This window comes from Rattus norvegicus, chromosome 14 (assembly GCF_036323735.1).
Source record: "Rattus norvegicus strain BN/NHsdMcwi chromosome 14, GRCr8, whole genome shotgun sequence".
Taxonomy (NCBI): Eukaryota; Metazoa; Chordata; class Mammalia; order Rodentia; family Muridae; genus Rattus; species Rattus norvegicus.
The window spans coordinates 95,474,784-95,499,235 of record NC_086032.1 but is presented as its reverse complement, the minus strand read 5'-3'; the positions used below and the strand labels follow the sequence as shown (position 1 = coordinate 95,499,235).

The window sequence follows — 24,452 nt, the reverse complement described above, 5'->3', positions numbered from 1 at the left end:
AATCACATACACTAACCCCTGATATCTGGAATGTTAACACTAGAGTTCTCACCAGAGATTCTCCAGAAGTGGTTGGGAGATACTGTGGGATGGGGTAGGGTAGGGGAGCAGCCCAAGAGGCATGAAAATATGGTGTGCAAATCCCATACTGCCCAAAGGTCTGTATAACTGGGGACGGTTCTCAGGGGATCTTAAAGAGGGAGCTCTCTACATTTGTCATATTGCTGCTGTGATTGTCTGTGACAACACTCATTTAAAATGTGCACCACAGGAAGGCCACTGTCACAGTCAGATGCCCAGCAAGTGTGCAGGTCTGCAGTCCAGCTCTCCAGTAGCTAAGGTCTTACCAGACAGTCACTCTCTCTGGGCCCTGTACACCCTGCGGCACACTGGTTGTGGCAGCAGTCGCTAGGGGACCTGCCACGACAACGCCGGGAACATTGCTGGGCGCAGATGATTTTGGTCACTGAAAGAGAAAGATCACCAGTGAGCTATATCTAGGTGGCAGCTCATCTTCCAGAGATACCTTGGAATGCTTGCACATAGTAGAAAGAAACAAATGGGTTCTAGGGACAGGGCGACAGCTTCTAGGCATTCACACTTAGTCAAACAATATAATCACAATTTCCCCCTTGGTATATTTTTCTTATCATTTCTTTTCAAATCACTTGAGAGAAATAATTGAAACCAGTCTGATTGGATCTTTTGAATAAGGAGATATTAGCTAGGGAATTCTTGGCAATACGGAAGGCACATAGCAAGAAGACCTCCTGGCAGGAGGCAACGTTTAAAGGAACAGGATGGTTATATCACAAAGGCAATGGAATATAGTCAATTTTGAAGCTGACACAATCCCAGGTTCTTTGTGTGAGGCAGTAACCCCACTGAAGTAAATGAAACTTTTTAAGTTAGTAGGGTTCACATATATACTCCCTGGAGAAGCACTGTCAAGCTTCTGTATTAGTTGGTGCCAGAAAAGGGGGAGGTTGGAGCAGGGGACAAGGCTTCCCGTGTGTCACCATGAGCACTTGGGTGGTTGGCTTTCATGCATTTAATGACAGGTTAAATTATCCCAAACAGTAAGCCTCAGATAGTTGCGGGCTGTGGGGTTTGCAAGACTGATGTCCATGAAGCGGTTAACACTGGGTCTTTGGCCAAGCTCCTGTACTTATTCAGTCACGGAGGAGTGGAGGACCACATACTGTGTGGGATGTTCCTCAGGTCCTGGTGCTGCACCCACTTACATTTCTGGCAGTTCTCCTCTCCTCTTCCCCAGCAGCTTCCATTGGGACAGCTCGGATCACATTTCGGGCCTGCAATAAAAATCAAGTAGTTTAAATGAATTTCAGTAAACATATCAAATAACATGGAACCAATGACACCTCTCTCAAGGTCCTAAGGAATGTCTTAGAAACAGCTTGGAAACTACTCATAGTTGGCTTGGATGCTTTGAAGGATAACTTAAAGGACTCCTGCAAGAAAGGAAAAAGTTGAGCCATGGGCTGCTTTTGTTTGTACTTTAGCTGTGGAAGCTGAGACAGAGAGTACTTGTTGACTCGTCACAACCACTCAAATGACAAAGCTAAACGAATTTAGGGTTCTAGAGGTGTCACATGACCAGGCTTCTCTAACCAGTTGGCTCAGTGTACACTTAACCTTGCTACATCCGGTCTTTACTGATTGTGGGGCAATAATCCCAATAATCCCTGGATGTTTAGGGATGTTACGTCTTGTCTGGTAAAGAGCACGCCTCTCCTCCAAGCCATGGAGTAGTGCAGAACATGGCGAAGGAAGTGAACATTCTAATTCCGTGAGTCATTTGGCTAATCACTCAAAACCTTAGTTAATAGTTGGCATACTATTGTCTGGAAATCTTTGTAATTGCTAAATAGTTGTATTTTTATAGTTGGTCAATATCAAGTTGCAGCTGCAAAGGTTTTCCATTCGGCAATTAATCATCCTGAGAAATATGAGGATCAAAGTGTTGGCCAACGCGGCTGTTGAAAAGTTCTGAGGAACAGATTTGTTTTTCTCGCCTTTGCTTTTTGTGGTGCTGGCTATTTAACACCTCTCTTAGGCTTTTAGAGACCATTATGCTCAGCTCTGTAGCCCTTTTCAGGTGATCAGATATCATATTATAATTTTATTTCACAGGGAAACTTATTTGATGGTGTTAAATCAACTTGCTTTTCAACTTAATACTTGATATTATAAATATCCATACTCATGTTTCCTTCTAGGACTATGCCTATATTATGTATAAATATAAATTATATTTATTTATATATTTGCCTATCCTTAACACATATTTAGAACTTATATTGATGCATGGAGGAGCTGATGAAATAATTTTTTTCTCTCTTGTATCCTCAATTTATCAATGATAATATATGCTGGCTCTCCTGAATCTCAGATGTCTTACATGTATAACCCTTAAAATCACCTGGAAATACTGTTGCTGTTGTTAAAGATGAAATGCAAACTTCTCAAAAGGAGTGTGCATCTGTAGCTTGTCAATGGAGGAGAGAGGTTCATATATATATATATATATATATATATATATATATATATATATGTGTGTGTGTGTGTGTGTGTGTGTGTGTGTGTGTGTGTGTGTGTGTGTATCCCATTTCCTATTTGTTTTTTAAAATCTGTTACAGCTCTAATACTTGGGCCATCTGTCCCTTAATCCATTACAGGACAATTTACTGAGTCAATTCTTACTTGCAATGTCACTTATTTATGCGATCTTGATTCAGTTGGGCTTATTCTTATGATTAGAGCTACAGTTTGGATATACAATGACTCCTAGAGGTTCATGCTTTATGTCACACAGAGAGGTGACGGGAACTTTAAGAGACAGGACTAATGTCTACCCTGACAAGATGCGTGTGAATGTTATGAGGGTAAACCAACCGATCTCTAGTGGGGTTTAAGACACACTCCACAGAAGTAAGCACGTGCTCGCCTGGTACTATAAATCTGGCCAGGAACCCAGGGCTCAGGATCTCCTGAGATCTAGGGAAAAGCTATTATTTTGATAAACTGACACAGCATCAAACTGCCCTCAAAATACTTATCTCTACAGCCATTAGTGCTCAGTTCTCATCAGAGTGGCCTCTTTGTGTAGTAGATGATGGTTACTAAGAGACTCCCAAGTGTCAAAGTGCAGAGAGTAAGTGCCTATGGAATGCTTGGCCATAACTAGGATATCTGCCTCACAGCCCTCACTCCAAAGGCTGTGAAGACATCACGAAAAGAGGCTGGAAAGATGATAAGAACCAGAGTTCAGTGAAGACTGCTGGGAGACAACGTTCTCAGGGACTCGCAGCAGCTGTGGCTGCCTGCCCAAGACCTGCAGAAAACCAAGCCTGTCAACATTCCTGCATGGGTGGGGGAAGGGATCATGAGAACCCACCCCTGGCTGCAGGAAGAGGGTGTGGCCCCTGGTTGGTTAAGGGTGCTCCAGCGGATGCCCTACACCCATGCAGCACTAATTGTATTCAGTGGACTATTTTAACAAGATATAAGAGTGGAATGAGGACATGGGGAACAGAGGAGGTGGAAAAATGGTAAGGGAATTGAATATGGCCACAATTACTTATACACATTTATGTAATTCTCAAATAATAAATAAAAATGGTCTATTAGAAAAAAAGGTGGCAGTACTGGAATCCCAGTCACTGAAGGCAGCGTCTTTGAAGGAGAAGGAAGAGGGTGTGGCCCTGGTTGGTTAAGGATGCTCCAGTAGATACCCTACACCCATGCGCGTATATGCAGCACTAATTATATTCGGTGGATTATTTTAACAAGATATGAAAGTGGGATAAAGACATGGGGAACAGCGGAGGTGAAAAAATGGTAAGGGGATTGAATACAACCACAATTACTTTTATACATGTATGTTATTCTCAAATAATAAATTGAAATGCTCTATTAGATTAAAAGGTGCAATCCCAGTCACTGAAGGCAGTGCTTTTGAAGGAGCAAGGTGATCCTGACCTCTCCTCCTTTCTCTCCTATTCCCATCATGACACACGGGCTCACAATAGGCTCAGAACGCGATAGCCAACTGACTGTGGAGGAAACCTGCAAGACAGTGAGCCCAAACAAACCTTTCCTTCTTTAAACTTAGGCCTATTTATTCCAGTAACAGAATTAAATTTGTTATTTCATCAATACCTTACAAGTTCAGAGATCAAATGTTAGGACGTTTGAATCTTGTGTACTATTTTTTTTTCAACATTCCTTTGCGGGTTTTCCAGACACCAATAAACGTGACATTGTGAGGTACTTGATTTTATCAGTGGCAAATTCAGTGCTACAGACTTTCCATGTAGTATTTTCAATAGGTATGATATGACTTAGTTCACCTATTGCACATCACAAATCTTAAAAATTGCTAACCTTGATTTCATAGGTAGTAACAAAAATCCATTGTAAAATACTGTTATGTTTCTTACACTCTCAATGTCAGAGTAGGCATCTGGTAAAATATATATTTATAAAACAAGAGACTCAATACCCACACCCACAGTAACATTATTCAGAGTCAACCCAAGTGCCCACAAACAAACAATAGGGAGTACAAGCCTGTCATGAAATATTACAAAAGGAACAAAATTCCCAGCATAAACTACAATATGGATAAATTTTGAGGTCATTAAACCAAATGAAATGAGCTACACAAAAATACATAAACACATACAATTCCACTCTCATTAGGTACCTACAGTAGTCAAATCCATAGGCACATAAAGTAGGATTGGGTTGCCTTGGCCAGGGCTTGGGAGAGAAGGAGACTAGGTCATTACTGTCTAATGAGCTCAGGGTTTCAGATTTGTAAGATTTGAAGAGGGCTGGTGGTTATATCTGTGAAACAATATGGACACATAATGCTACTAGAGTGTCGCTTAAAATGACTAAGGTGACAGATTTCCTACATTTTTCAAGCCAACTATTTTAATCAATGCATCAATAAAAATAAAGCTATTAATTAAAAAGAAAGAGTTTTAGTTGATTTTTTTTTTTATTCACGCTGCCTCCAGTGGAGGTCCAAACTCAACCAGTATGCAGCCCACAGTTATAGGGACAGAAGAGTAGAAAATGGGTCCATGCTTTATATTAAGGTATTGAAAGATCCTTACTATTAGGAAAAACCGGCTTGGTGGAGTTTTGTAAGTGAAAACATGTCATTCCAGAGGCAGTGTTAGCAAATGCCACCAGTTGCATTCCTAAGCTTAGTTCTGGTCCCATGGAAGGTTCTCAGTTGCAGGGTGTTGTCTGAGGATTGGGGCATGGATGAGTTGAGAACATTTAGAAAAATGTGGAGAACCCTCCTCTCTGGGTCTGTGTTAGACTGTTTACACCGATGAGCTGGTGGGCAGAGCCCACCATATTGGGATGACTTCAGTGCCACTGAGAGAAGCATGCTTGACTGGTCAATGCCTGCAGGTGGAAGGGGAGATATCCTGTACCAGCAGACTGTCACTGCAACTTGCATCATAGATATGCAAGTTCTCTCTGTTTAATAGTCTCATGCAAGTTTTACAAACTCATGGCTGTTGTATAGAACACTGAAAAAAATCGTACCACTGCCTTGCATAAAATCTTCCAGTGAAAAGAGCATTTGCACACTAATTGTTCTTCTTGCTTGTTAATGAAAGTGATCTAAAGTTAATATTGTCTCTCCCACCCCAACGCTGTCCACTTCAGCCCACTAGAAGATCTGAAGCTAATAGAAGATGAAAGATGCACTTACAGCCGGTCAGGTGGCGCTGTACGTCCATTGACATGTTGCTCAGAAAGACATCTTGGACGATGTCCCTCCACTGGATGGTCTCCATATTGCAGAGGATGGGGTTGTTGCTAAATCGCACAGCACCGATCAGAATTTCTGCATGAATGGAACCACAGTGGTCAAACCCTTTGTTAATTCACACGGTGCACACACTCATTTCTTTACATTTCTGACGTTCTGTTTAATGTTTCCAGTGGGCCAATACAGACATTCTCAGAGAAGACCTGGTAGAAGATCTGCTAAGATATGTGAAGAAACTTTTTATGATACTGACCTGAAACACTTCAGATTTTTTTTTTTTTTTTGGTTCTTCTTTTCGGAGCTGGGGACCGAACCCAGGGCCTTGCGCTTCCTAGGTAAGCGCTCTACCACTGAGCTAAATCCCCAGCCCCACTTCAGATTTTTTTAATGATTAGGTCTTGCCTTCATTATAAAAATAGGGTTAGTCCAGGAGAAGAGCATGCACACATGAACACACACACACACAAACACACACACACACAGACACACACAGACACACACACACACGGGTTGTGAAGTTTAGAAATTCAGTAGGGGGAAGAAGGCCTATTTAATATGCACAGCATGAAGAACAGACATATGATGACTTGTAGTTCTGGGGCCATCTCAGCTGGAGTGGAATGATTGGATGATGTGGACGGGAAGTCAAGCAGAAGGACAAGGTAGAAGGCAAAACCATTTGGACCTTTACGACCAAGACAGAATGACTGTCACCGGTCCTACTCTCAGGTGCCATTGGAGCGTTCACACTGAAGGAAAGAGTCTGAGTGTGATATGAAACAAGAATTTTACGCATGAGGAAGACTCAAAGAAATACTAGTGGTGCAAGAACATATAAGGAAGAAGAAATGAGATGACATTACAAAGTTGGGACTGAGAAAAGTTCAATTTGTTCAAAGGGAGAAGGCTACAACAGAAATATTAGACATAGACATGGACTGATTCATCTATACAAAATCCACAGAGACTCTGGTCTACAAAGATGACTTTGACTTAAGGCTCTTCTCTGAGAATTGAGTTGCACAAAAGTCTAGGTATGCCACAGCCATGTCCAACAGAGACAGGACTGAGCATGGGGCTAGTTGGTATACAAGCATTGCCTGCATTAATCCTCACTGAGGTCCAATGGCTATCATTTAATGTTGGAAAAAGACTGACGAGACAGCTCAGCTGCTAAGAGCATACACTGCCCTTCCAGGGGACCTGGGTTTGGTTCCTAGCACCAACAGTAGGTGGTTCACAACTGCCTGTAACTTCAGCTCCAGGGGATCCGATATTTCTGGTCTGCATGGGCACCTGTGCACATACATGCACCCTGCTCCCACACATAAACCTTAATTAAAATTGAAAGTCAAAACCATAAATGTGGAAAAACCCAACTATATACATAAAAGTGAGTCAGCTGCGCAAGGCAGGGCTCCTGTCTGCCTAGGGTGCTGACTAGAAAAGGGGGGATTCTCTGGGAAAGCTTGCAGAGACTGCTAGGGTGACAAAGAGAGGAGATTTGCACACATTCAGAGTGTAGTTTAGAGGACAGGAAAATTGGAAGCGCCGACAGCTTCCAGAAGACAGAGATTCAAAGCAGAACAGCCGATCTGCGACAGGTAACAGTTCTCTCAACAGATGACAGGGGATGGAAGAAATTCACAAGGAAGGCAGGCAGGCCAGAAGGGGCTGATGTGGAGTTCAGCCTGGAAAGCATGGGTGAAAGCAGTATGATAGAAAGAAACAAAAGGAACCAGAGGTAAGAGGTCAAACATAACAACGTAGGGTAGGGACATCAGGGCTGCGGTGACAATCAAGGGAAGTGACAAGGAGGAGCAGAGAGGGGAGAGCCAACAGTAATGGAAGGCATCCAGGGCAGAGGTGAGAGGTGGGAGATGGGTGGCTTCAATAGTATTTCTGCCCAAACGAACCAGGAAAGGAAGTAAATAGAAAGTCAAACCTATTCTTTTTATGTTTACATTCAGGAAATGCTCAATTGTTGCAGTAGTCCTATATTAAATAACTGGAACCTGTGCAATTATAATCTTGCCTTCATTATAAAGATAGGGTTAGTCCAGGGGAAGAACATGCACACATGAACACACACACACACACACACACACACACACACACACACACACACACACCCCTCATACACCAACAAAGAAGGAACCCCAAATAGCTGATGCATTCTTTGCCTGTAGTAACAGTGCTGATTTTGTCAACACATGGGGGCCGTGTTAGCGAGAACGGGTACTATGTTTTGATGTCAGGACACCGAGACGCAGGGAAAGACACAGGCGAAGGAGTATCTGCAGGGTTGTTTGGGTGCCAAGTGGTGGAGCTGGGGCTGGAACACAGATAGCCGGGTTCCAGGACCCAGCCGGCTGTTGCCTGGCTTCCTCACATGTATGAGGCAAGGCAGGCAGAACGAGGCATGCCAAAAGTACCCAACAGGCCATTTCATGCAACGTGTGTATGGGAGAGATGGATGCAAGCCCAAATTCAGAAACACGCGTGGGTGGTCAGAGTAGTTAGAGTGGTGGGTGAGGATTCTCAAGGCAAGTTATAGGGTGGTAAAGGAGCGAGCTGGGGAAGGAAGTGTCTGGCTGACTGTGTTCCTAGCCTCAGTGGTGTGGCTACATCCTAGCCCAGCACACTACTAGACTCCCACTCTACATTCTATCTTCGCACCCCATTCCCTTCCCAGTCTATACTGCTTCCCCGTCAGATGCAGGGCACACAGAGATGACGGAACCAGGCATGGGCGCAGGGCTTAGGGAGAACTCTCTTACTTCCATGCCTTTATCTGTAAATGTCAGGGTACAATATGTGCTGTGAGGGAAGGCTGTGGCTTCAAGTGAGTTACTGACTTGAGAAGCATTTCCTGAAGCAGGGGGAACACTTGTTTTTCCTCATTTCAACCATCTTCCCCAGTTTCCTCTCCAACTTCAAAACCTTTCCTTCTCTTCTTAACTCACACTTTCGTCTCCACGTAAAATTAACTTTGAGACGTGCTTCTCTATCAAGGAAAGAATTTAAGTCCATTACACCCCTCTCCCAGGAATGTCTCTGCTTTTGGTCCACTTTGGGAGAGACGTCAAATGACCAAATTGGCGAGCATTTCTTATGCCCTAATTGGCATCCTAATTGTTCAATTGGTTTTCATTACTGTTGTTAATATCTTGTTGTGCCTGATCAATAAATTGAGTGACAAGAGTCATATTGATACAGAAAAAAAAAAACATGGCATCTATGATGTGGGATACTCGACGTTTCAGACACCTGTAATGTCTTGGCATACGTCCATTCAGGATGAGGGGGTGACTGAATGTCCTTTGTGCTTCTGGCTGAGGTTTACTTCCTATAAACTCTCACTTACCAAGGTTGACTGGATTTCTGTAAACATGGATTATTCCTCATCTGTGGAAGAACTAATTTTTACCTGGCTGAAATCTCTTCCCAGCTCATTACTTATGCCAAATTACTGTTGCCCAATGACATCATTATCCCACTCTGCCTTGATGGTTTGCTCCTTACCCTGTAAGTTCCGCATGGGCAGTTCCCTAAGCCCAGTTTTGTTGGTTCCATAGTTGGACAGGACGGCTAAGGCGTAGGTGTTTTCGTAGAGAGCATTTCCCCTGATGATCTGCAGGTTCTCCAAAGGGATTCTCTCCACGGTGTTCAGGGCAATGAGAACATAGCCAGCCACCTCCTGAATGGTCTAAGAGAGAAACAAAAGCTTATCAGCTTCCTCTGCAATGAACAGGAAGTGTGTCCAGGAACCCTGTTTAACTTTGTGTATGATTTCTTGTGGAAGGGAAAAAAATGAGGAGAGGGAGAATAAGAAAGAAATAAAGGCAAAATAAACCCAAGGCATTTGCAAGTCAAATTTGATGTATTTGGAGTTGACTCCTACTGGCTCACTAGTCAGGAGTTTTGTAAAGTAGTTATAAATTCCTGATAGCTATGGTGTAAGTGTTTATGCCACATACATAGGTGCAAACTGCAAAAACGAGTTTTGAAAATTTATCATTATTATTATTTGGAAAGCTAGTATGTCAACATCATCTGGCTAAGACAATGGCCGGCAGTCAGTGCTAGTGTCTGTGAGGACTGTGGAACATCAGGTTGGTTTCTGTTCTATTTTCTTTTCCGCCAATAACTTGATCTCCCACAAACAATTGTCCTAGCTGGCAAAATGGACTTCTCAATAAAACTCACCTGTAGTCCCTGAGAGTTGTGGCTTCCCTCAGATGAGGTTACATATCTCAAGTCCAATCCGGCTACAGCTTCAGTCTGCTTGCGTTAAGTTCTATAATGATTAAGTAGGATGATGAAATTCAAAGAACTAACCTTTAAGAAGGAAAGGTCATAATTCCTTTGCACATAGGTGATTTCCAAGTTTCCAAGGACCACTTCACAGTTGTTGAACATCCTCTGGAGGCTCAGAAAGTGGTCTTCAAAGGTGCCTAGTTGGGTGAGCCTGTTACTTGTGCCTTGGCAAACTAGAATGAAAAGAAAGAGGTCTTTCAGAAGATGCTGAGTAAGGTAGAAAACCACAACAAAACAATAGTCCTCAGCTTTGGGAGCCACACTGGCTTGCAATCAACTTTGATCAAAGCCACCACAATACTGATGCGGTAAGAGATGCTTACGTTTACACAGCTGTAATCCATAGTAAGACAGAATTCATCCCTGGGATACGTGCAGTCATGTGATATTAAAGATACCAAGAAAACAAAACACTAAAAGTTCAAGGGGGCAGAGGATGGAGATGCCATACAAGTTTTGTATTCTTGACTTCTCTTGTTTCTGTGACAAAATCCCTGACAAAAGTCCCTCAAGGAGGGAAGGGTTTATTCAGGCTTCTGGTTTTAGGGAAGACAGTTGTCTATGGTGGGAAAGGTGGGGCTACAGAAGGCTGAAGCATCTCGTCACATTGCATCCAGAGTCAGGAAACAGAGAGAGATGGGTACCACTCAGCTACCTCTTCTTTTTATTTAGCTTCAGGACCTCAGCCATGGAATGGTGCTGTATGCCTTTTCTATATCAATTAACCCAATCTAGCAGATTATTCACAGATGTGCCCAGATGTTCGTTTCTATGGTGATTCTAAATCTTGTCAAGTCGACAATTAAGATTAACCACAGCAGTCTTTAAAACAGGATAGACTGAAGAGACACCCATCAAAACTACGTGGATGATACGGCTTCATGTTGAGTTAATAACAATGCAATGGGCATTTTACTTCTTATAAAATAAGTATGTCACATTATAATGTATACAGAGAGTCTCCAAAAGCATAACACTCAATAGGCAATGTTTTCTAACCAAAATTCTCTATACCCTAAACCAATGAAAGCAATGGGGTTTTAAAAGGCACCTGTCTAGAAATGAAAAACATTCTTCTGAATCGTCAAAGGACAAATCAAAGTTCTGATTATAGAATTCTCATGACATTTTTTAAAATGAAAAGACAATACTTTATTATTTATTTATTGATTGATTGATTTGATGTATATGAGTACACTGTCACTGTCTTCAGACACACCAGAAAAGGACATCGATCCGCATTACAGATGGTTGTGGGCCACTATGTGGTTTCAGGGAATTGAACTCAGGACCTCTGGAAGAGCAGTCAGTGCTCTTAACCACTGAGCCATCTCTCCAGCTCAAGACAACACTTTAGAGCAGTAGGTTAGTAAGAAACTACTATGTCTTTCTGTCCTTTTCACATTGTGTTAATCCACAATGGATACACAGGTATCCATGTTTGCCTTGCATGCTGTGCCAATATAAAGCTTGTCAAGACACAAAGTTATTCCAAGAAAACACGAGAAATTAGTGGCCAGTGTTAGACCACATTAATGTACTCAGTAGTCCGCATTTAAAAGCAAGGAGAAGACAGTAATAAAATGGTATTTACAACTTTGCTTTTGGGGAGGCATGTTTAGGCAAGTATAACAAAACAAAGAGGCTTGGAGCTTTTGAAGCAGGGAGCTTGTTAAGGGATATACTTTGAACCAAAGTTATCCCAAGAGTGAAGAAATATGGCCTCTGGGTTTAGACATTACATTTAGAACTGGCCAGATCTTTCTGTGTTGCCAGAGTTGCTCCGCTGATAGTCACAGTAACCAGGGCACAGAGCACAAAATAAGGCCAATGTCAACACGGTGGTACTTTCTTCAGGTCCTTTTACAATGCACTTTTCTGTTTTATAGTTTCTTTTGTTCCCTCCCCTTGGGTTGTTCTAAGAGCATCATCTGTCTGGCCTTGAATGATGGAAGCCACAGTAAGCAATCAGCACATGTTCAGACACCACATAATCAACCCAAGGCATTTACAGACCCTGTGAAGCAATCTTCTCCTCCTCTTGAACTCCTTCCATTTTCTCCAACTAACTCATCAGAAGTCAGGGCTGTCACAGAAGAACTGTGAAAGTTGACAGGATTGGGCCCTTATCTCTCACCTGCCTATAAGGCATGCTAAGTCCATAATTCTTCCAAATATTACTTGGACTTGACCTAGTATGCCTGGTCCTAAGAGTGTGAGCTGCTTTGATGTGTGCCTCTACTTGGAACAGCTGCTTGACTCTTCTGTGCATACAGATAGTGCAAGACTATGTCCCATCTCTTGGTCCTTAAGATGTCACTGTAAATGTAGGTGTAGAGGTTGGACAATCATATGCCACCTTTCCATCATGACATCATTGATTGGCAATCACCTTTCTAATTCACAGGTAGCCTTTGCTTTTAGTTCCAATGACCAACTGTGGCCCCAGTCACCACATCTGTTAGTCTTGTTCTCCAAGAAAGCAGAACTTGCTGAAGCTGGGAACAATGCAGATGGCATTCCTCAGCACACAAAAATATATTTAATTATATTTAAAATGACTAAGTACTTTACCTTGCCACTTTCTTTCAGTTTTTCTTTATTATTAAGCTAACTAGTAACTTTTATGGAACAGAAGTTAAAACATGCCATCTGAGATTAGTGTATTACAAATAAGTATTTGTATTTCATTCATCTATTCAAAATGCTAAACATTTGAAGTACTTATTTCTCACTATTTAGTGGGCGGTTTATTATCTGCAATTAGGATACCTTACTCATACTCAGAAAAAGAAAGATTATATGCTTGGGACTTAATACCAACATTACTCATTATTGATGTGGATATTAATTCACAAAACACTTTGGAACACAACTGAACAACTTGTTTAAACAAATAAGCTAAATTCTAAACCATGATTCCATATTGGAAAACCTATCCTAAGGAAAAAAAAATAAAATATTGAAACTGTGTTACGTCCAAGTTTATTGCTTTTTGAATATGGTACATAAAATTTCAGAGAGACCTAAATGCCCTCTGTTGTACCCAATGGGTCTGTGTTTGAGAATAAAGAAGTTGATATTTTATATGATTTAATTAAGTCAAGTCTATGTTCATATATATGGGTTAAGTGCTTGGTTCAAAAGAAATCATTAATGATTCTGTTCATTTTGAGGACATCTCTCCTTTTATGTTCCTAAGAGATGGCAACATGTAAAAGAAGTCTAGGCTGAAGATGAAAATAAGTTCATATAGAGAGAGGAAGTATATCTCAGTAGAACACAAACACACACATGCTCTCTCTCTCTCTCTCTCTCTCTCTCTCTCACACACACACACACACACACACACACATACACACATACACACACACACAGAGCCATGGGCTGAGTGGTGGCAGTAGAGGTGTGAACAGAAAAACGCAAGTATTTGATCTAAGTTGCCTAACTGAAGAAAATGTCATTTTAACCCTGTCTTTAGACCAAATAGTTAACCTTAAAAAAGTTTGTCCTTTTGCAATTGTTTTACCATATAGCACTGCTTAACTTGAAAATTGCTATGTAGACCAGGCTGACCTCAAAAATCAAAGGAATCTATCTACCTCTGCCTGATGAGTGCGTCTTAAATTTTAAATCCACAATAAAAGACAAATGGAGTGTCAGTAACACAAGTAAAATTATTAAAAATAACAGTTATAGTTTCACCAAAATTTGTAGTTTGAGGACTGGACCCCAGTACTTCAAATACTCTACCACTGAGGCTCTCCTACCTCTAGCAAGAAGGATTTTTGTGTTTATTTTATTAAACCAGAATAAAGTTGTGGGTGACCTCACTGTATGTCCTTGAATTGATTCTGTGAACTCTGTAAGCCTCAGAGATGATGAAGTGATAACAATAATCTTGTCTTCCCAGAATTGTTTGAAGATGGAGAAATAAGAAAGAATCTTCGATTTTATTTTATTGAAAGAATTCTGTTCCTATCACTACTGAGAATGGAAGCATGATGTGACAACAATAGAGAAGGTCTCAGAGTGAACAGAATTGTTAATGATTTCTTTTGAAATGCACCCAGACTGATGTTAGGACCACAGACACTGCTCAGCTGGGAGACAAGGTAAACAGCTACTTCGTAGAATATTTATCAGATCAGAGGATCAAAAGGAGGACAAAGAAAGTTTCTCATATTTCAAGAGCTTCACAGAACACCCAGTTTTGGGTTGAATACTGAAACTATTTATTAGAAGAGAACCTTCATATTATGTGAAAAATGAGACAGTCAAAAGGGCTTCAAGTTTCATAAAGGATGTAGGAATTTGACTTCCTTCTTGCAAGTCCCTGGCAAGTGCTACCAATCAAGAACAAAGGTTGGGCGACTAGGGTCTTCAAAGCATTTAGCTTCTGGGCCTCAAGCTGTAGCATATATATATATATATATATATATATATATATATATATATATATATATATATATATATGTGTGTGTGTGTGTGTGTGTATGTATGCATGTATATATGTATATATACATATATACACACATATATATATACGTATACACACATACACACACACACACACACATATATATATATATATATATACACACATACACACAAAACTGAACGTGTTACCATATAAATATCCCATGTGAGCACTTCACCATGCCGCTACCCATATCCATCTGGCTCTTTGGATTATATTTTAAAATAAGGGGGAAACACAAGTGAACTTTACCTTGACTTATAGCACAGTTTAGTCTGTTTACAGCTGTTTTTGAGGAATTGTGTATGACCCAAGCCAGTTTACATATGGAAACAATCTACAATCTCATCATGATAAAATATGTCACTGACTTCCTCGATCTTCCTTCCCTGGCAGGCTTGGCCCACAGCAGACACAATCAGATTCTAAGTATTTTCCCCGCAGTGTGGTCATGTCTACAATGGAGCGTCACAGGAATGGTTTCATGTGGATTCACCGCCCTTTAACTTGGATGCATTTCACATCCCTGCATTCTGGAGATTAATCTTCGCTTTTGTGACAGATTCCAGGCATGAAGTAAGAGAAGTTGTCTTTGTGATTTCCTAAGGCACCAAGGGCTGACTCGAAGCCTGGTTATTCTTTCTCTTAAGGAAACTTTCACTTAACCGGAACTAAGAAAGACCTGCCTCCTTTGTGCAGGGTTCCTGGCCTTACATGGTAGGCTCTGGCTCCTTTGTGCTAATACTGCATATGTAGCTTTTCTTGTACTAATTAGCACACAGCATAAGACATGCTCTAAATTCACTCTCATACTTTTACAAGTGCCCAAATGCATTCATAATTGTTTTAACTTATTGTTATTCTCAGCTATACATTAATGGCTGCCAACGATACTGGTTTCTTGGAAATGTTTCCCTGATGTCTCCTTTGTCCTTGCTCTGTCTTCCACAGAGCACTCCACTTTCAAGCAGAGACCATATCATACAAGACCTGGGTCTGAGCCATCAAAACATTTCCTGGTGTCATTACGATAAACTGGAGCTTCTGTCTAGGCCCACAAGGTTTGTAGTTCTGGCCCCCATTAGTCACTCTCCTATTGGCTCTTAGGTCCATGCACATAAATTTCTCTCAAACCCGCATAGCTCTTGTTGACCAGGTTACCCCAACACTTTGCAAAGTGATCTTCCTCAGAGGTCCTCTTAGCTTTTATTCTATGTTACAACTAGGAAATGATTTTCATGTTGTAGATATAGGAACATGTGTGTCTAGCTGAATTCATACTGAGGCTTAAAAACACAGGCAGATGTAATATTCAGAGAGAAAAGCTCTCTTAAGTTTTTCATAATTTGCTTTGTATGTCTTAATAAATGTGGGGAGCTAACCACGACAAGTTGTAGCATGATTACGTGGTTGCAAGCTAAAACAACCCAATTATGGTAACAAGCAAAGCACTTTAAAATAACATTTCTTGCATTTTGAGCTGGGAAAGCAAACATCAAAACGAATTGACTTCTAGTCCCATGATTCTCCTCTGTAGCCTATAAATAATTCCAGGAGAAAATTGAATTTCTAAGGAAGTCCACACCAATTAGTGTTAGAATCCCTTTGAACATTTTGTTATACTTCCTTGGGAGGTAGGTGAAATTTCTGCGTTACACAAAGGATAGTTTTATGAGGACAGAGGAGTATGTTTTTAATGACATCATCAAATACCTTTCTGTTAGCAAGACTGTCGTCTCCAGCAATTTAACTCCTCTCAATTTGCTCACCAGGTAAAAGGCTGTATATTAACCCCATTAATATAGGCTATGTGCCTCATTGAGGCTTTATAATAGCAGCAGCATTTCTAGATATTTCTGCTTACGTGTCTTTAATGATACCATCACGCTCCTTCTGACCACTGGTTCTTTAATCGACAATCTGAAATCATAGGTCAATCTGTCAATGTACCCCATTCTTCACAAGAAGTTGAATGGTAAATCATAAATAAAATTGTCTTGTAAGTCAATTCTTAATTAATTTAATAAGAACCTACCATGGACCTGACGTTACCCTAGCATGCAGTTTCCCCAGTTATCTACAGTGTTGGAAAATACTCTCAACATAAACTCAAATGGTAAGAAAAGCAGATTCATGGCAAACTAAAACTGAAAGTGTTGGAGTATTTCTGCTGAGCAGGGCACCATGGAGAATGGCCCTGGTTGAAAGTGTGTCTACATGGAGATATAGAGTAATTGTAAGGGAATTGCCGTGCTTGGCCTCTTGGAGCCTACATGAGTGAGTTCTACTCTCTGGTCTGAGTTCTAGTTCTCTAATCTCACTACTGCTTACACAGCCCTAGGTATGGCTGTCTCTTCACATACAGGCACACTTCCGCAGTGAATACTTCTTTGTTTCCTGAAGCCTGACAGTCAAACTTCCACTTCCACCCTTTACCTCCATGGCGTTTCAATAACTCTGACCTATTTATTCAGAGCTTGCTGTTCTTGGAGGATTTCAGCTTACCATGTCTTGCAGCATGGAGTCACAAACAACACTAGCATCAACACTCACTCATATCTCAGAGTTTCAATGTCTGAGTTCAGCCAAGACCTGAAGTAAGCAGTTAGCATTCCTACCTCCTTCCTATGGCTGAAAGCTGAGGGGCCCTTGCACATAAAACCTCAGAGAAAATCTACATCAAGTTTAAGTTAGGTCCTTACATTTGCTTACTGCTGTCATTGGATGCTAGGACATGTGAAGGAAAAAGGATGAAGAGTTTTAATGCATACATACTAAGGGACATAAATGATTATCACATGACATAAACTTTAATGAGGAGCAGTGACAGAAAGAAATACAGAAACCCCACAGACTGGGGCTAAAAATGACTGCATGAGCATTGGCTTTGAAACCTGACCATTTCCACTTCAAGGGAAAAAGGTTTTTTTTAGAATGTCCTTTGTTGTGGCCAACTACCAGTCACCTATGACCTCTCTTCAGTTTGCGCAGTGGAGGAGTAGACATCAGAAAGCATTTTGGAATTATGAAAAGTTGGTGGTAGTTGGAATCCAAACTCACTAGTCAGCGTGCCATGGGCTGGAGCACTAGTCTTCACCTGGCTGCTTCCTTAGGAGCTTCTTTCTGTCAGGACGGTTGAGTGCTTCCACCAGGGTGTGGTGCCTCTTCCTCAACTCACCTTCCCCATACATGTCTTTCCCATCAAGGTAATGTGAAGTCAAAGTAAGACAGGTCTACAAGATGACCTTACTCTAGGCCCAGTCCCCACCCAACTGACATAAATTCTTTTTCATATCTTTCTCAGGTCTGATGACTCACTCCCTGATGGTGATGGCTGAGTAATATTTCCCAGATTGGGCTGTTCGCTTGTAGGTTGAACCATTCCTTTCATATTCGTGTGGATGCCATATATGGCCAGCAAGCATCGGGACCTATGGGGCTAGCAGAACCTAGAACAACTCTGTAGCCAATAAGGTTGGTTTTCCTTGCTCTGTTGTTTTCTTTACAGGCTTAAGAGGTTGCTCTTCCTTCTGTTCATTCATTTCTTTATTCACCGAGTTACAGGAAGGGCCAGTTTTACGAGAGACGGAAGACTATATTTCCAATGACATCACCAAATACCTTTCTCTTAGCAAGACTGGCATAGTATTGTCCCATGTTGTCTGGAAACAGTTAACCCCACTTGGTACACGAACTGGGTAGGCAACATGAGACTGGTTTTACCTATTCCCAGGATAATTGGGAGTAATAATAGGATTGTGAGCAGGGGACTCAGTAGTTAAGAGCACTTGCTGCCCTTTTAGAGGACTCCAGTTTGGTTCCTATCACTCACTTGGGGAGGCCTATAAATGCCTACAACTCCAGCTCTAGGTTGGTCTTTCTTCTGTTTACTCTTTACTCAATCCATTGACCTACAACATGTTTAATGTAGCAGGACAAAGATAGTTGTCAAGGATGAATCAGAAATACTGACTCAAGGAATCCAATAATCCTTTGAGGAAATGACATGAAACATGAAGTCGTCGTAGAACTCCCCATAATGTAAGTCATGCTAAATGAATGTATCAAGGCAGAAGGAGACATCACCGAGCTTCTGGCACCAGAAAGGAATATTCTAATGTCCCTTGGTGAACAAATGAAAATACATCAGATTAAGGGAATAAACTGTCTATAAGCGTCAGTGTTGAATTCCGTGACCTCAGCAGTATCCCGATTTGTGTGTGTGTGTGTGTGTGTGTGTGTGTGTGTGTGTGTGTGTTCCATTTGTGTGGTTTTCCTCTACATTCCTCTCCTCCAGATCATTGCCTATATTATTAATCAGGAATATAGTTTGCATTATTTATATGAATTATAAATAAAAAAATCTTATACAAGGTGTTCAATTTACAAGGAAATAAAAGAATTCTTATTCAGAAAATGGGATTGGAAGTTAGTTTTGGGCAATTATTTCCCAGCAGATTCCAGGGCTCTGTGAGCTGTGCAGTGCAGTCCTTACCACAAGACAGTTTACATGGTTTTCTATTTTTACTCATGTTTTTCAAAAATCAAATTTTAATGCACTGTCGTATATAAGGCCATCTCTGGAAATATAAGCACATTTATGTTGTTCTGCAATGAGCACTAGAAAAATGATCTAACAAACAAGTGTATAGTTCCTCTTACCATAAACAGAAAACCAAAGGGCAATGGAAATCCTGAAAAGAAGACAGCAGAAGGCTGCCATGCGACTCATTTGTTTGTCTGTCTGTTTAAATTTTTCATCTGAAAACTGCTAGTCTCCCTACAGCTGCTACCTCATAACCTTGGTGGCTCTTGGCTATTCCATAACAGTCACTCTCCAGTCAGGTTAGGTGGGGGAATCTTCCAGAATGTTGCTCTTACAAAACCTCAAGAAAGCCCTGGGAAGAGTCGGTAGGAGGGACCTCAGAGGATGTGAAGTGTTCTGTGGGGTGACCTATGGAAGGGAGGTGTCTTTTCCCAAGGACTAGACACTGGGCTAGACACAAGGATTAGACACTAGACCTAAGCAAGTCGTTAGAGGTGATGATGATGAAGTTCTGAAGGAAGGCAACTGCTTGAAGAGCAGTGGGAGGGGGAGGGGGATGAAGGTGAAGTCGGCTGAGGATGAATGTGTACCGAGACAGAGCTGCAGGCCAAGACTGAGACTATCTTTTGTACCACAGTTGCTTTCAAAAGGAAGAAAACAGTCCTTAAACAAATTGCTGGCCTGATCTCACCGGTGAGAACAGTGATAACTCAAGCTCAGAAACAAGGCAGGTCTCACAGTTACTTAAAACAGATAGGAGTGTGTGTCTTCTTCCTCAAAAAAAAAAATGTTTCAAAAGCAAAATGAGAGAGAGAGAGGAAAATAAACACCTAGACATTTGACTACAAAGTGATTTTAACCAGACGTTTACTGGCACTTGTCAGTGGTTACTGGACTTGCAGCAACAGGTCGGGACTAAAACCCTGTTTCCACCTTTATCTGAGCAACTTCCTAATCCCTCTGAGCCTCTTATTTCATCCATTAAACAGGAACAAAACAATCACCATGACTCTGGGAGGATTTGGTGAGATGGGAGAGTCCCTGGCAAAGCACGTGATACGTGGAAAACCCTTACTAAACCCCACTGTGGCTTGAATCTGATTTAAATCTGGATCGCTTCCCACTAGCATGAATGGCTTCCTTCCGTTCAAACACTCTCAGAGGAGGCTGACCTTCTTGCCCTGCCGCTCGCACACTGCTGGTGTGTGGCCTTTCTAAGAGCTATAAGGTCTTTCCACAGAGGGAGGGACCAGCTAATGCTGACCACAGCTAACTGCCCACCCAAATGGCAGGGATGTGACCATGGCTCAGCAGGAAGGTAACTGGGCCCAAGTCTTACCAGATGGACCACGCTGTGCCGAGGCACTTGGCAGCAAGGAAGCCAATCCTACGAGAGCCTTGCAAAATTCTTTCACAAGGAGTCCCCACTTGCCTCTTGGAATGTTTTCTCCTGTTGTTATTTTTCATTCAGTAAAGGGCCATTCCTGACCCTTTGCGGTGGTTTTCTGATTATATAAGGACTAGGCTCACAACCAAAACGAAGTTGATTTGGATTTGTGTTCTATGTTTGCACATGTTTTTATTCCGTTGCCCTTGAAAATGAGCAACCTTTTCACTCACTCCTAGTTAGGCTAAGTATCTCTTTGTTTGATTCTTAAATGGGTAAAAGGCTATGGTAGGGTGTGGAGGAGAGCTGTGTGGGCATTTCTCCTTCTGGTGAGGAGGCCCGAGATTCTCTTAGAAATCTTGAATTCAAAGCTCATTTTCAGGATTCACTCACTATTAAAGAACAAAACAAACAAAAAAACAAAACAAAACAACAAAAAAAAAAAAAACAAAACCAACCAAACCAACCAACCAAACACCTCCCCCAAAACAAACAAACAAACAAACGCTCAAACTAACATTTACCATTTACAACTACAAAATTGTCTCATGAAAATCCCAAGCCGAGCTCTACCACAGAACAATTTGAAGTGGACTCTGAAAGCCATTGCAATGGGCTAGCTGTTCTGTTCCTTCTAGGCTGTGGTCACCTTTCTAGGAGGAAGGCTATCAATTAGGAGTGTGTGTTCTTAGGCATTGCCACTAGTTAGTAAATAGCCAAAGTGTCTGCACAAATACTGACGACTTCTGCCCTCCAGAACTGGCTTTCTACTTTGCTCATCAAAGTCTACCAGAGGGAGTTTGCAGCATTATGTATGGAGTTCTAGAACAGGGCCCAGGGCAGTTTCTCTGAAAAGGCCACACAGAGCGTAGCTGGGTAGATCAGGAGGTCTCTGTTTCTCCCTCAGCTCTGATGGGACAGCGTTGCCTTGACAATGAGAAAATGGGGGCACAATTGGCTGTGTTCTCATGAAACTTCATTTATGAAAGCGGGTTGCGGGATGGAGTCAAACCCATGCTGTATTTTACCGGCCTGCTTTAAAGGAAGGCTTACAAGAAGTCAGGAAGTATATGGTTAGACACCCCTGTTTCTGTACAGGCTAGAGGTGATATTGATGTTAAGGATAGATTTTTCTCTTTTGGTTTGGTTTTCGAAACAGGGTTTCTCTATGTAGCCCTGGCTGCCCTGTAACTCCCTCTGTGATCAGGCTGGCCTTGAACACAGAGATCTGCCTGTCTCTGCTTCCTTAAGGCTGGGATTCAATGGGTGAATCTCTACCACCTGGCTCAATGAAGATTTTTCAAAGGGTATGTTATAAGAGGTTTTCTTAGGTTTAAACTTTCCTTATTTCATCATTGGCTAAAACAGAGTAACTATGAGTAACTACATAAGAGACAAGATTCTGAAAGCTGATAGGGAAAAGCTGTAGGCTTGTGTGCATGTGGTTTGTGCTGGGCCTCACTATAGACTTAGATTTTTACCCTATTCCATGCACATCTAGTAATCCTGCCCTCTAATAATGAAATGGATGTCTCTTTCTCTCTCACATTGACATCTCTATGGGGCAGTTATTCTTTATGTTTATTAAAACTTGCTGTACCTTAACTTCTCTTGACACAGCACAAACGCAACTCAAGTCTCTCTGCCCACCTTCTGGCCCCGCTAGTATTTTTAGACAATGCTTCCCACTACTGTCTTCAGCCCAGTGTTTTCCTGTAGCGTCCCCTCCTTGCCAGGCATCCCAGGAACCACACATGTGTGTGTGGTCTCTCTGCACAGGACCTCTGCAGGATCTGGGCCTAGGTGTTCTTTCTGGCGTCTGTGTACTTGCAGCTGTCTCTGTGTATGAAGTCGCTTACATTCAGTGAGAAACACTCTGCTATTTCACAGTATGTTCTGTTTCTTTAATGAGATGGCGTGGCAAAGGGACTGGTGCCACAGACTGTGAGTCCCAGCCTCTCAGATGGCTGAGGCAGGACATTCATAAGCTCAAGGCCAGTTTGGCCAAGGAAGTGAGACGCTGGCTGTATTCTCAGTGGTAGAGCCCTTGCTTACTATCCCAGGACTAGCTGTTACCTTCAGCATTGACAAGAGGGCAGCGTTGGTGGTCAGTTCTAAAGCTTAGACCAGGAAGTATTTTTCCTTGCTGTGTCTTGCTTGGACTTTAGATTCCTATCACGTCTTATGAGCCTCTAAATTCAGTAGACAAAAAAAATGACACCTTCATTTTCAACGATTATTGCTGTATTAACCTTGGAATCACCTCATTACTAACTATTGTGTACATGAACATATACATACATACATACATACATACATACATACATACATACATACATACATACAGAATTGTCCTAGCAAGTCACAAAGCACATTCTATATCTTCTTTTAAAAATATTGTCCTGCCTCAACTACAGATAGCTTTTGTGATTTCCCCACCAGATGTTCTTAAATGGTCTTCAGAGATCCTTAAACTCTGACATTATCTATTGGTAACACACTATTCGGATTTTCTTCCCCTCACAGACAGTTTCAGGCAAGTTTCAAGGAGACACCTCAGGTACTCTTAAACACCGGACGCATTCGTGAGGCACTGTGAAGGGAGTGACAAGGTGGTTTCCAGGAAACTCCACAGTGAAAAAGGCTCCAGTCAGGGACAGTGATACATCTGGAGACTTTGCTGATTAGGAGAATGGAAGAGTGGAGTGTGGAATGAGGTGCTGGAACCCCAGTTCTTGGAGCAAATGAAGGCAGCGTATCCCTTGGTATGTCTGAGTACCAAGGGGAAGCTCAAAGAATTACTTCAGGAGATGGGAAACCACTTCCGTTGTTCCTGTGCTAGCCTTGCTTCCCTAGTTATCTTGTTAAACCTGACAGCACAGGATGATAAAACTAGTGTGGGCATCATGGAAGGCCATTGCAGGAGGGTCCTTTCCAGTGCCCATTCTACGGCAGGAAGGCCGAGAGAGGGCTTGTGGGATGGACATGTTTCGATAAGCCCTAAGCCCTAAAGCAAGTTTTGTTTTTCTTCTTAAGCTGACTGCGGGGAAGCTGAAGCTAGAAACTGGAGAAGTGAACGTCTCTAAGTGTGTACTTTATGTCTTAACCCAATTTTGTCTGAGGTTGTTTACTCTGGCATGCTGACAAGCCCTTGCAGCGGGGAAAGCTGGAGGAAGAAGGGGGTCGCTCCCAAGGGTGCTGCGAGTCCCTTTCAATGAACTGCTTCTAGGCTGCTCAATGACCACTCAAAGACGATGCTCCCCTCCCCCCCTGAAGCCAAGAAAGTTTTCTACACAAGCATCTCTTTGTGATTTCAGTTCACTTTTACAGTAATTTGTGCTTAGAGTTTAAAAGTACAGATGTTGTGTGGGTCGAGGCAAGGGTGAGGATGGGAAGGGGAGGATGAGGAAGTGAGGATGTAGGCCCTTCTCCCTTGGAAACTGTGGTGATGCTTTCTTTGGTGATAGAAATACACACAGCTAACTAATGAGAGACGTAGGCAGTGGTGGTTCTACTGCCAAAGCTGGTGGCCGTGGTTTGATTTGAGGAGGTTAGACTAGTTGTGGTCTCCTGCTCAGCCCCTCCCAAGCAAACCTAAACTTTGTGAGGAATTCCCTGGAGTTGCAACTTTATGATTTGGTAACATCACAAACGTTAGGGAGCTGAACTCAGCCACTCATCAAATACAACATTGATTTGTAAGAGACCAGAAACCCAAAGTACCATAGAAGCATTATGATACAACATATGTCTTCTTAGCGACTAAGAATAATTTTCTTCAGGAATGCGATTAATTAATCAGTGGAAAGACGCTTGCGCATTCTCTGTAAGCTATTCATCATTTCAGGTTGATTTGAGGCATTTGGGTGTGTCTAGGTTTTACTGAATGCTTGTGTTG

At 41.9% G+C, this 24,452-nt stretch overlaps 1 protein-coding gene across 2 annotated transcripts in view; it reads right to left on the bottom strand.

The window, feature by feature from the left end:
- Egfr (epidermal growth factor receptor) overlaps positions 1 to 24,452 on the bottom strand; it is a 172,733-nt gene that overhangs the window by 52,123 nt on the left and 96,158 nt on the right. For both annotated transcript variants that reach the window (NM_031507.2, NM_001393707.1), the window contains exons 2-6: positions 10,163 to 10,314; positions 9,347 to 9,530; positions 5,762 to 5,896; positions 1,245 to 1,313; positions 348 to 466 (exon numbers count right to left, since the gene is read on the bottom strand). In NM_031507.2, coding sequence (NP_113695.2) covers positions 348 to 466; positions 1,245 to 1,313; positions 5,762 to 5,896; positions 9,347 to 9,530; positions 10,163 to 10,314 — 659 coding nt within the window. The remainder of the gene's footprint in view (positions 1 to 347; positions 467 to 1,244; positions 1,314 to 5,761; positions 5,897 to 9,346; positions 9,531 to 10,162; positions 10,315 to 24,452) is intronic.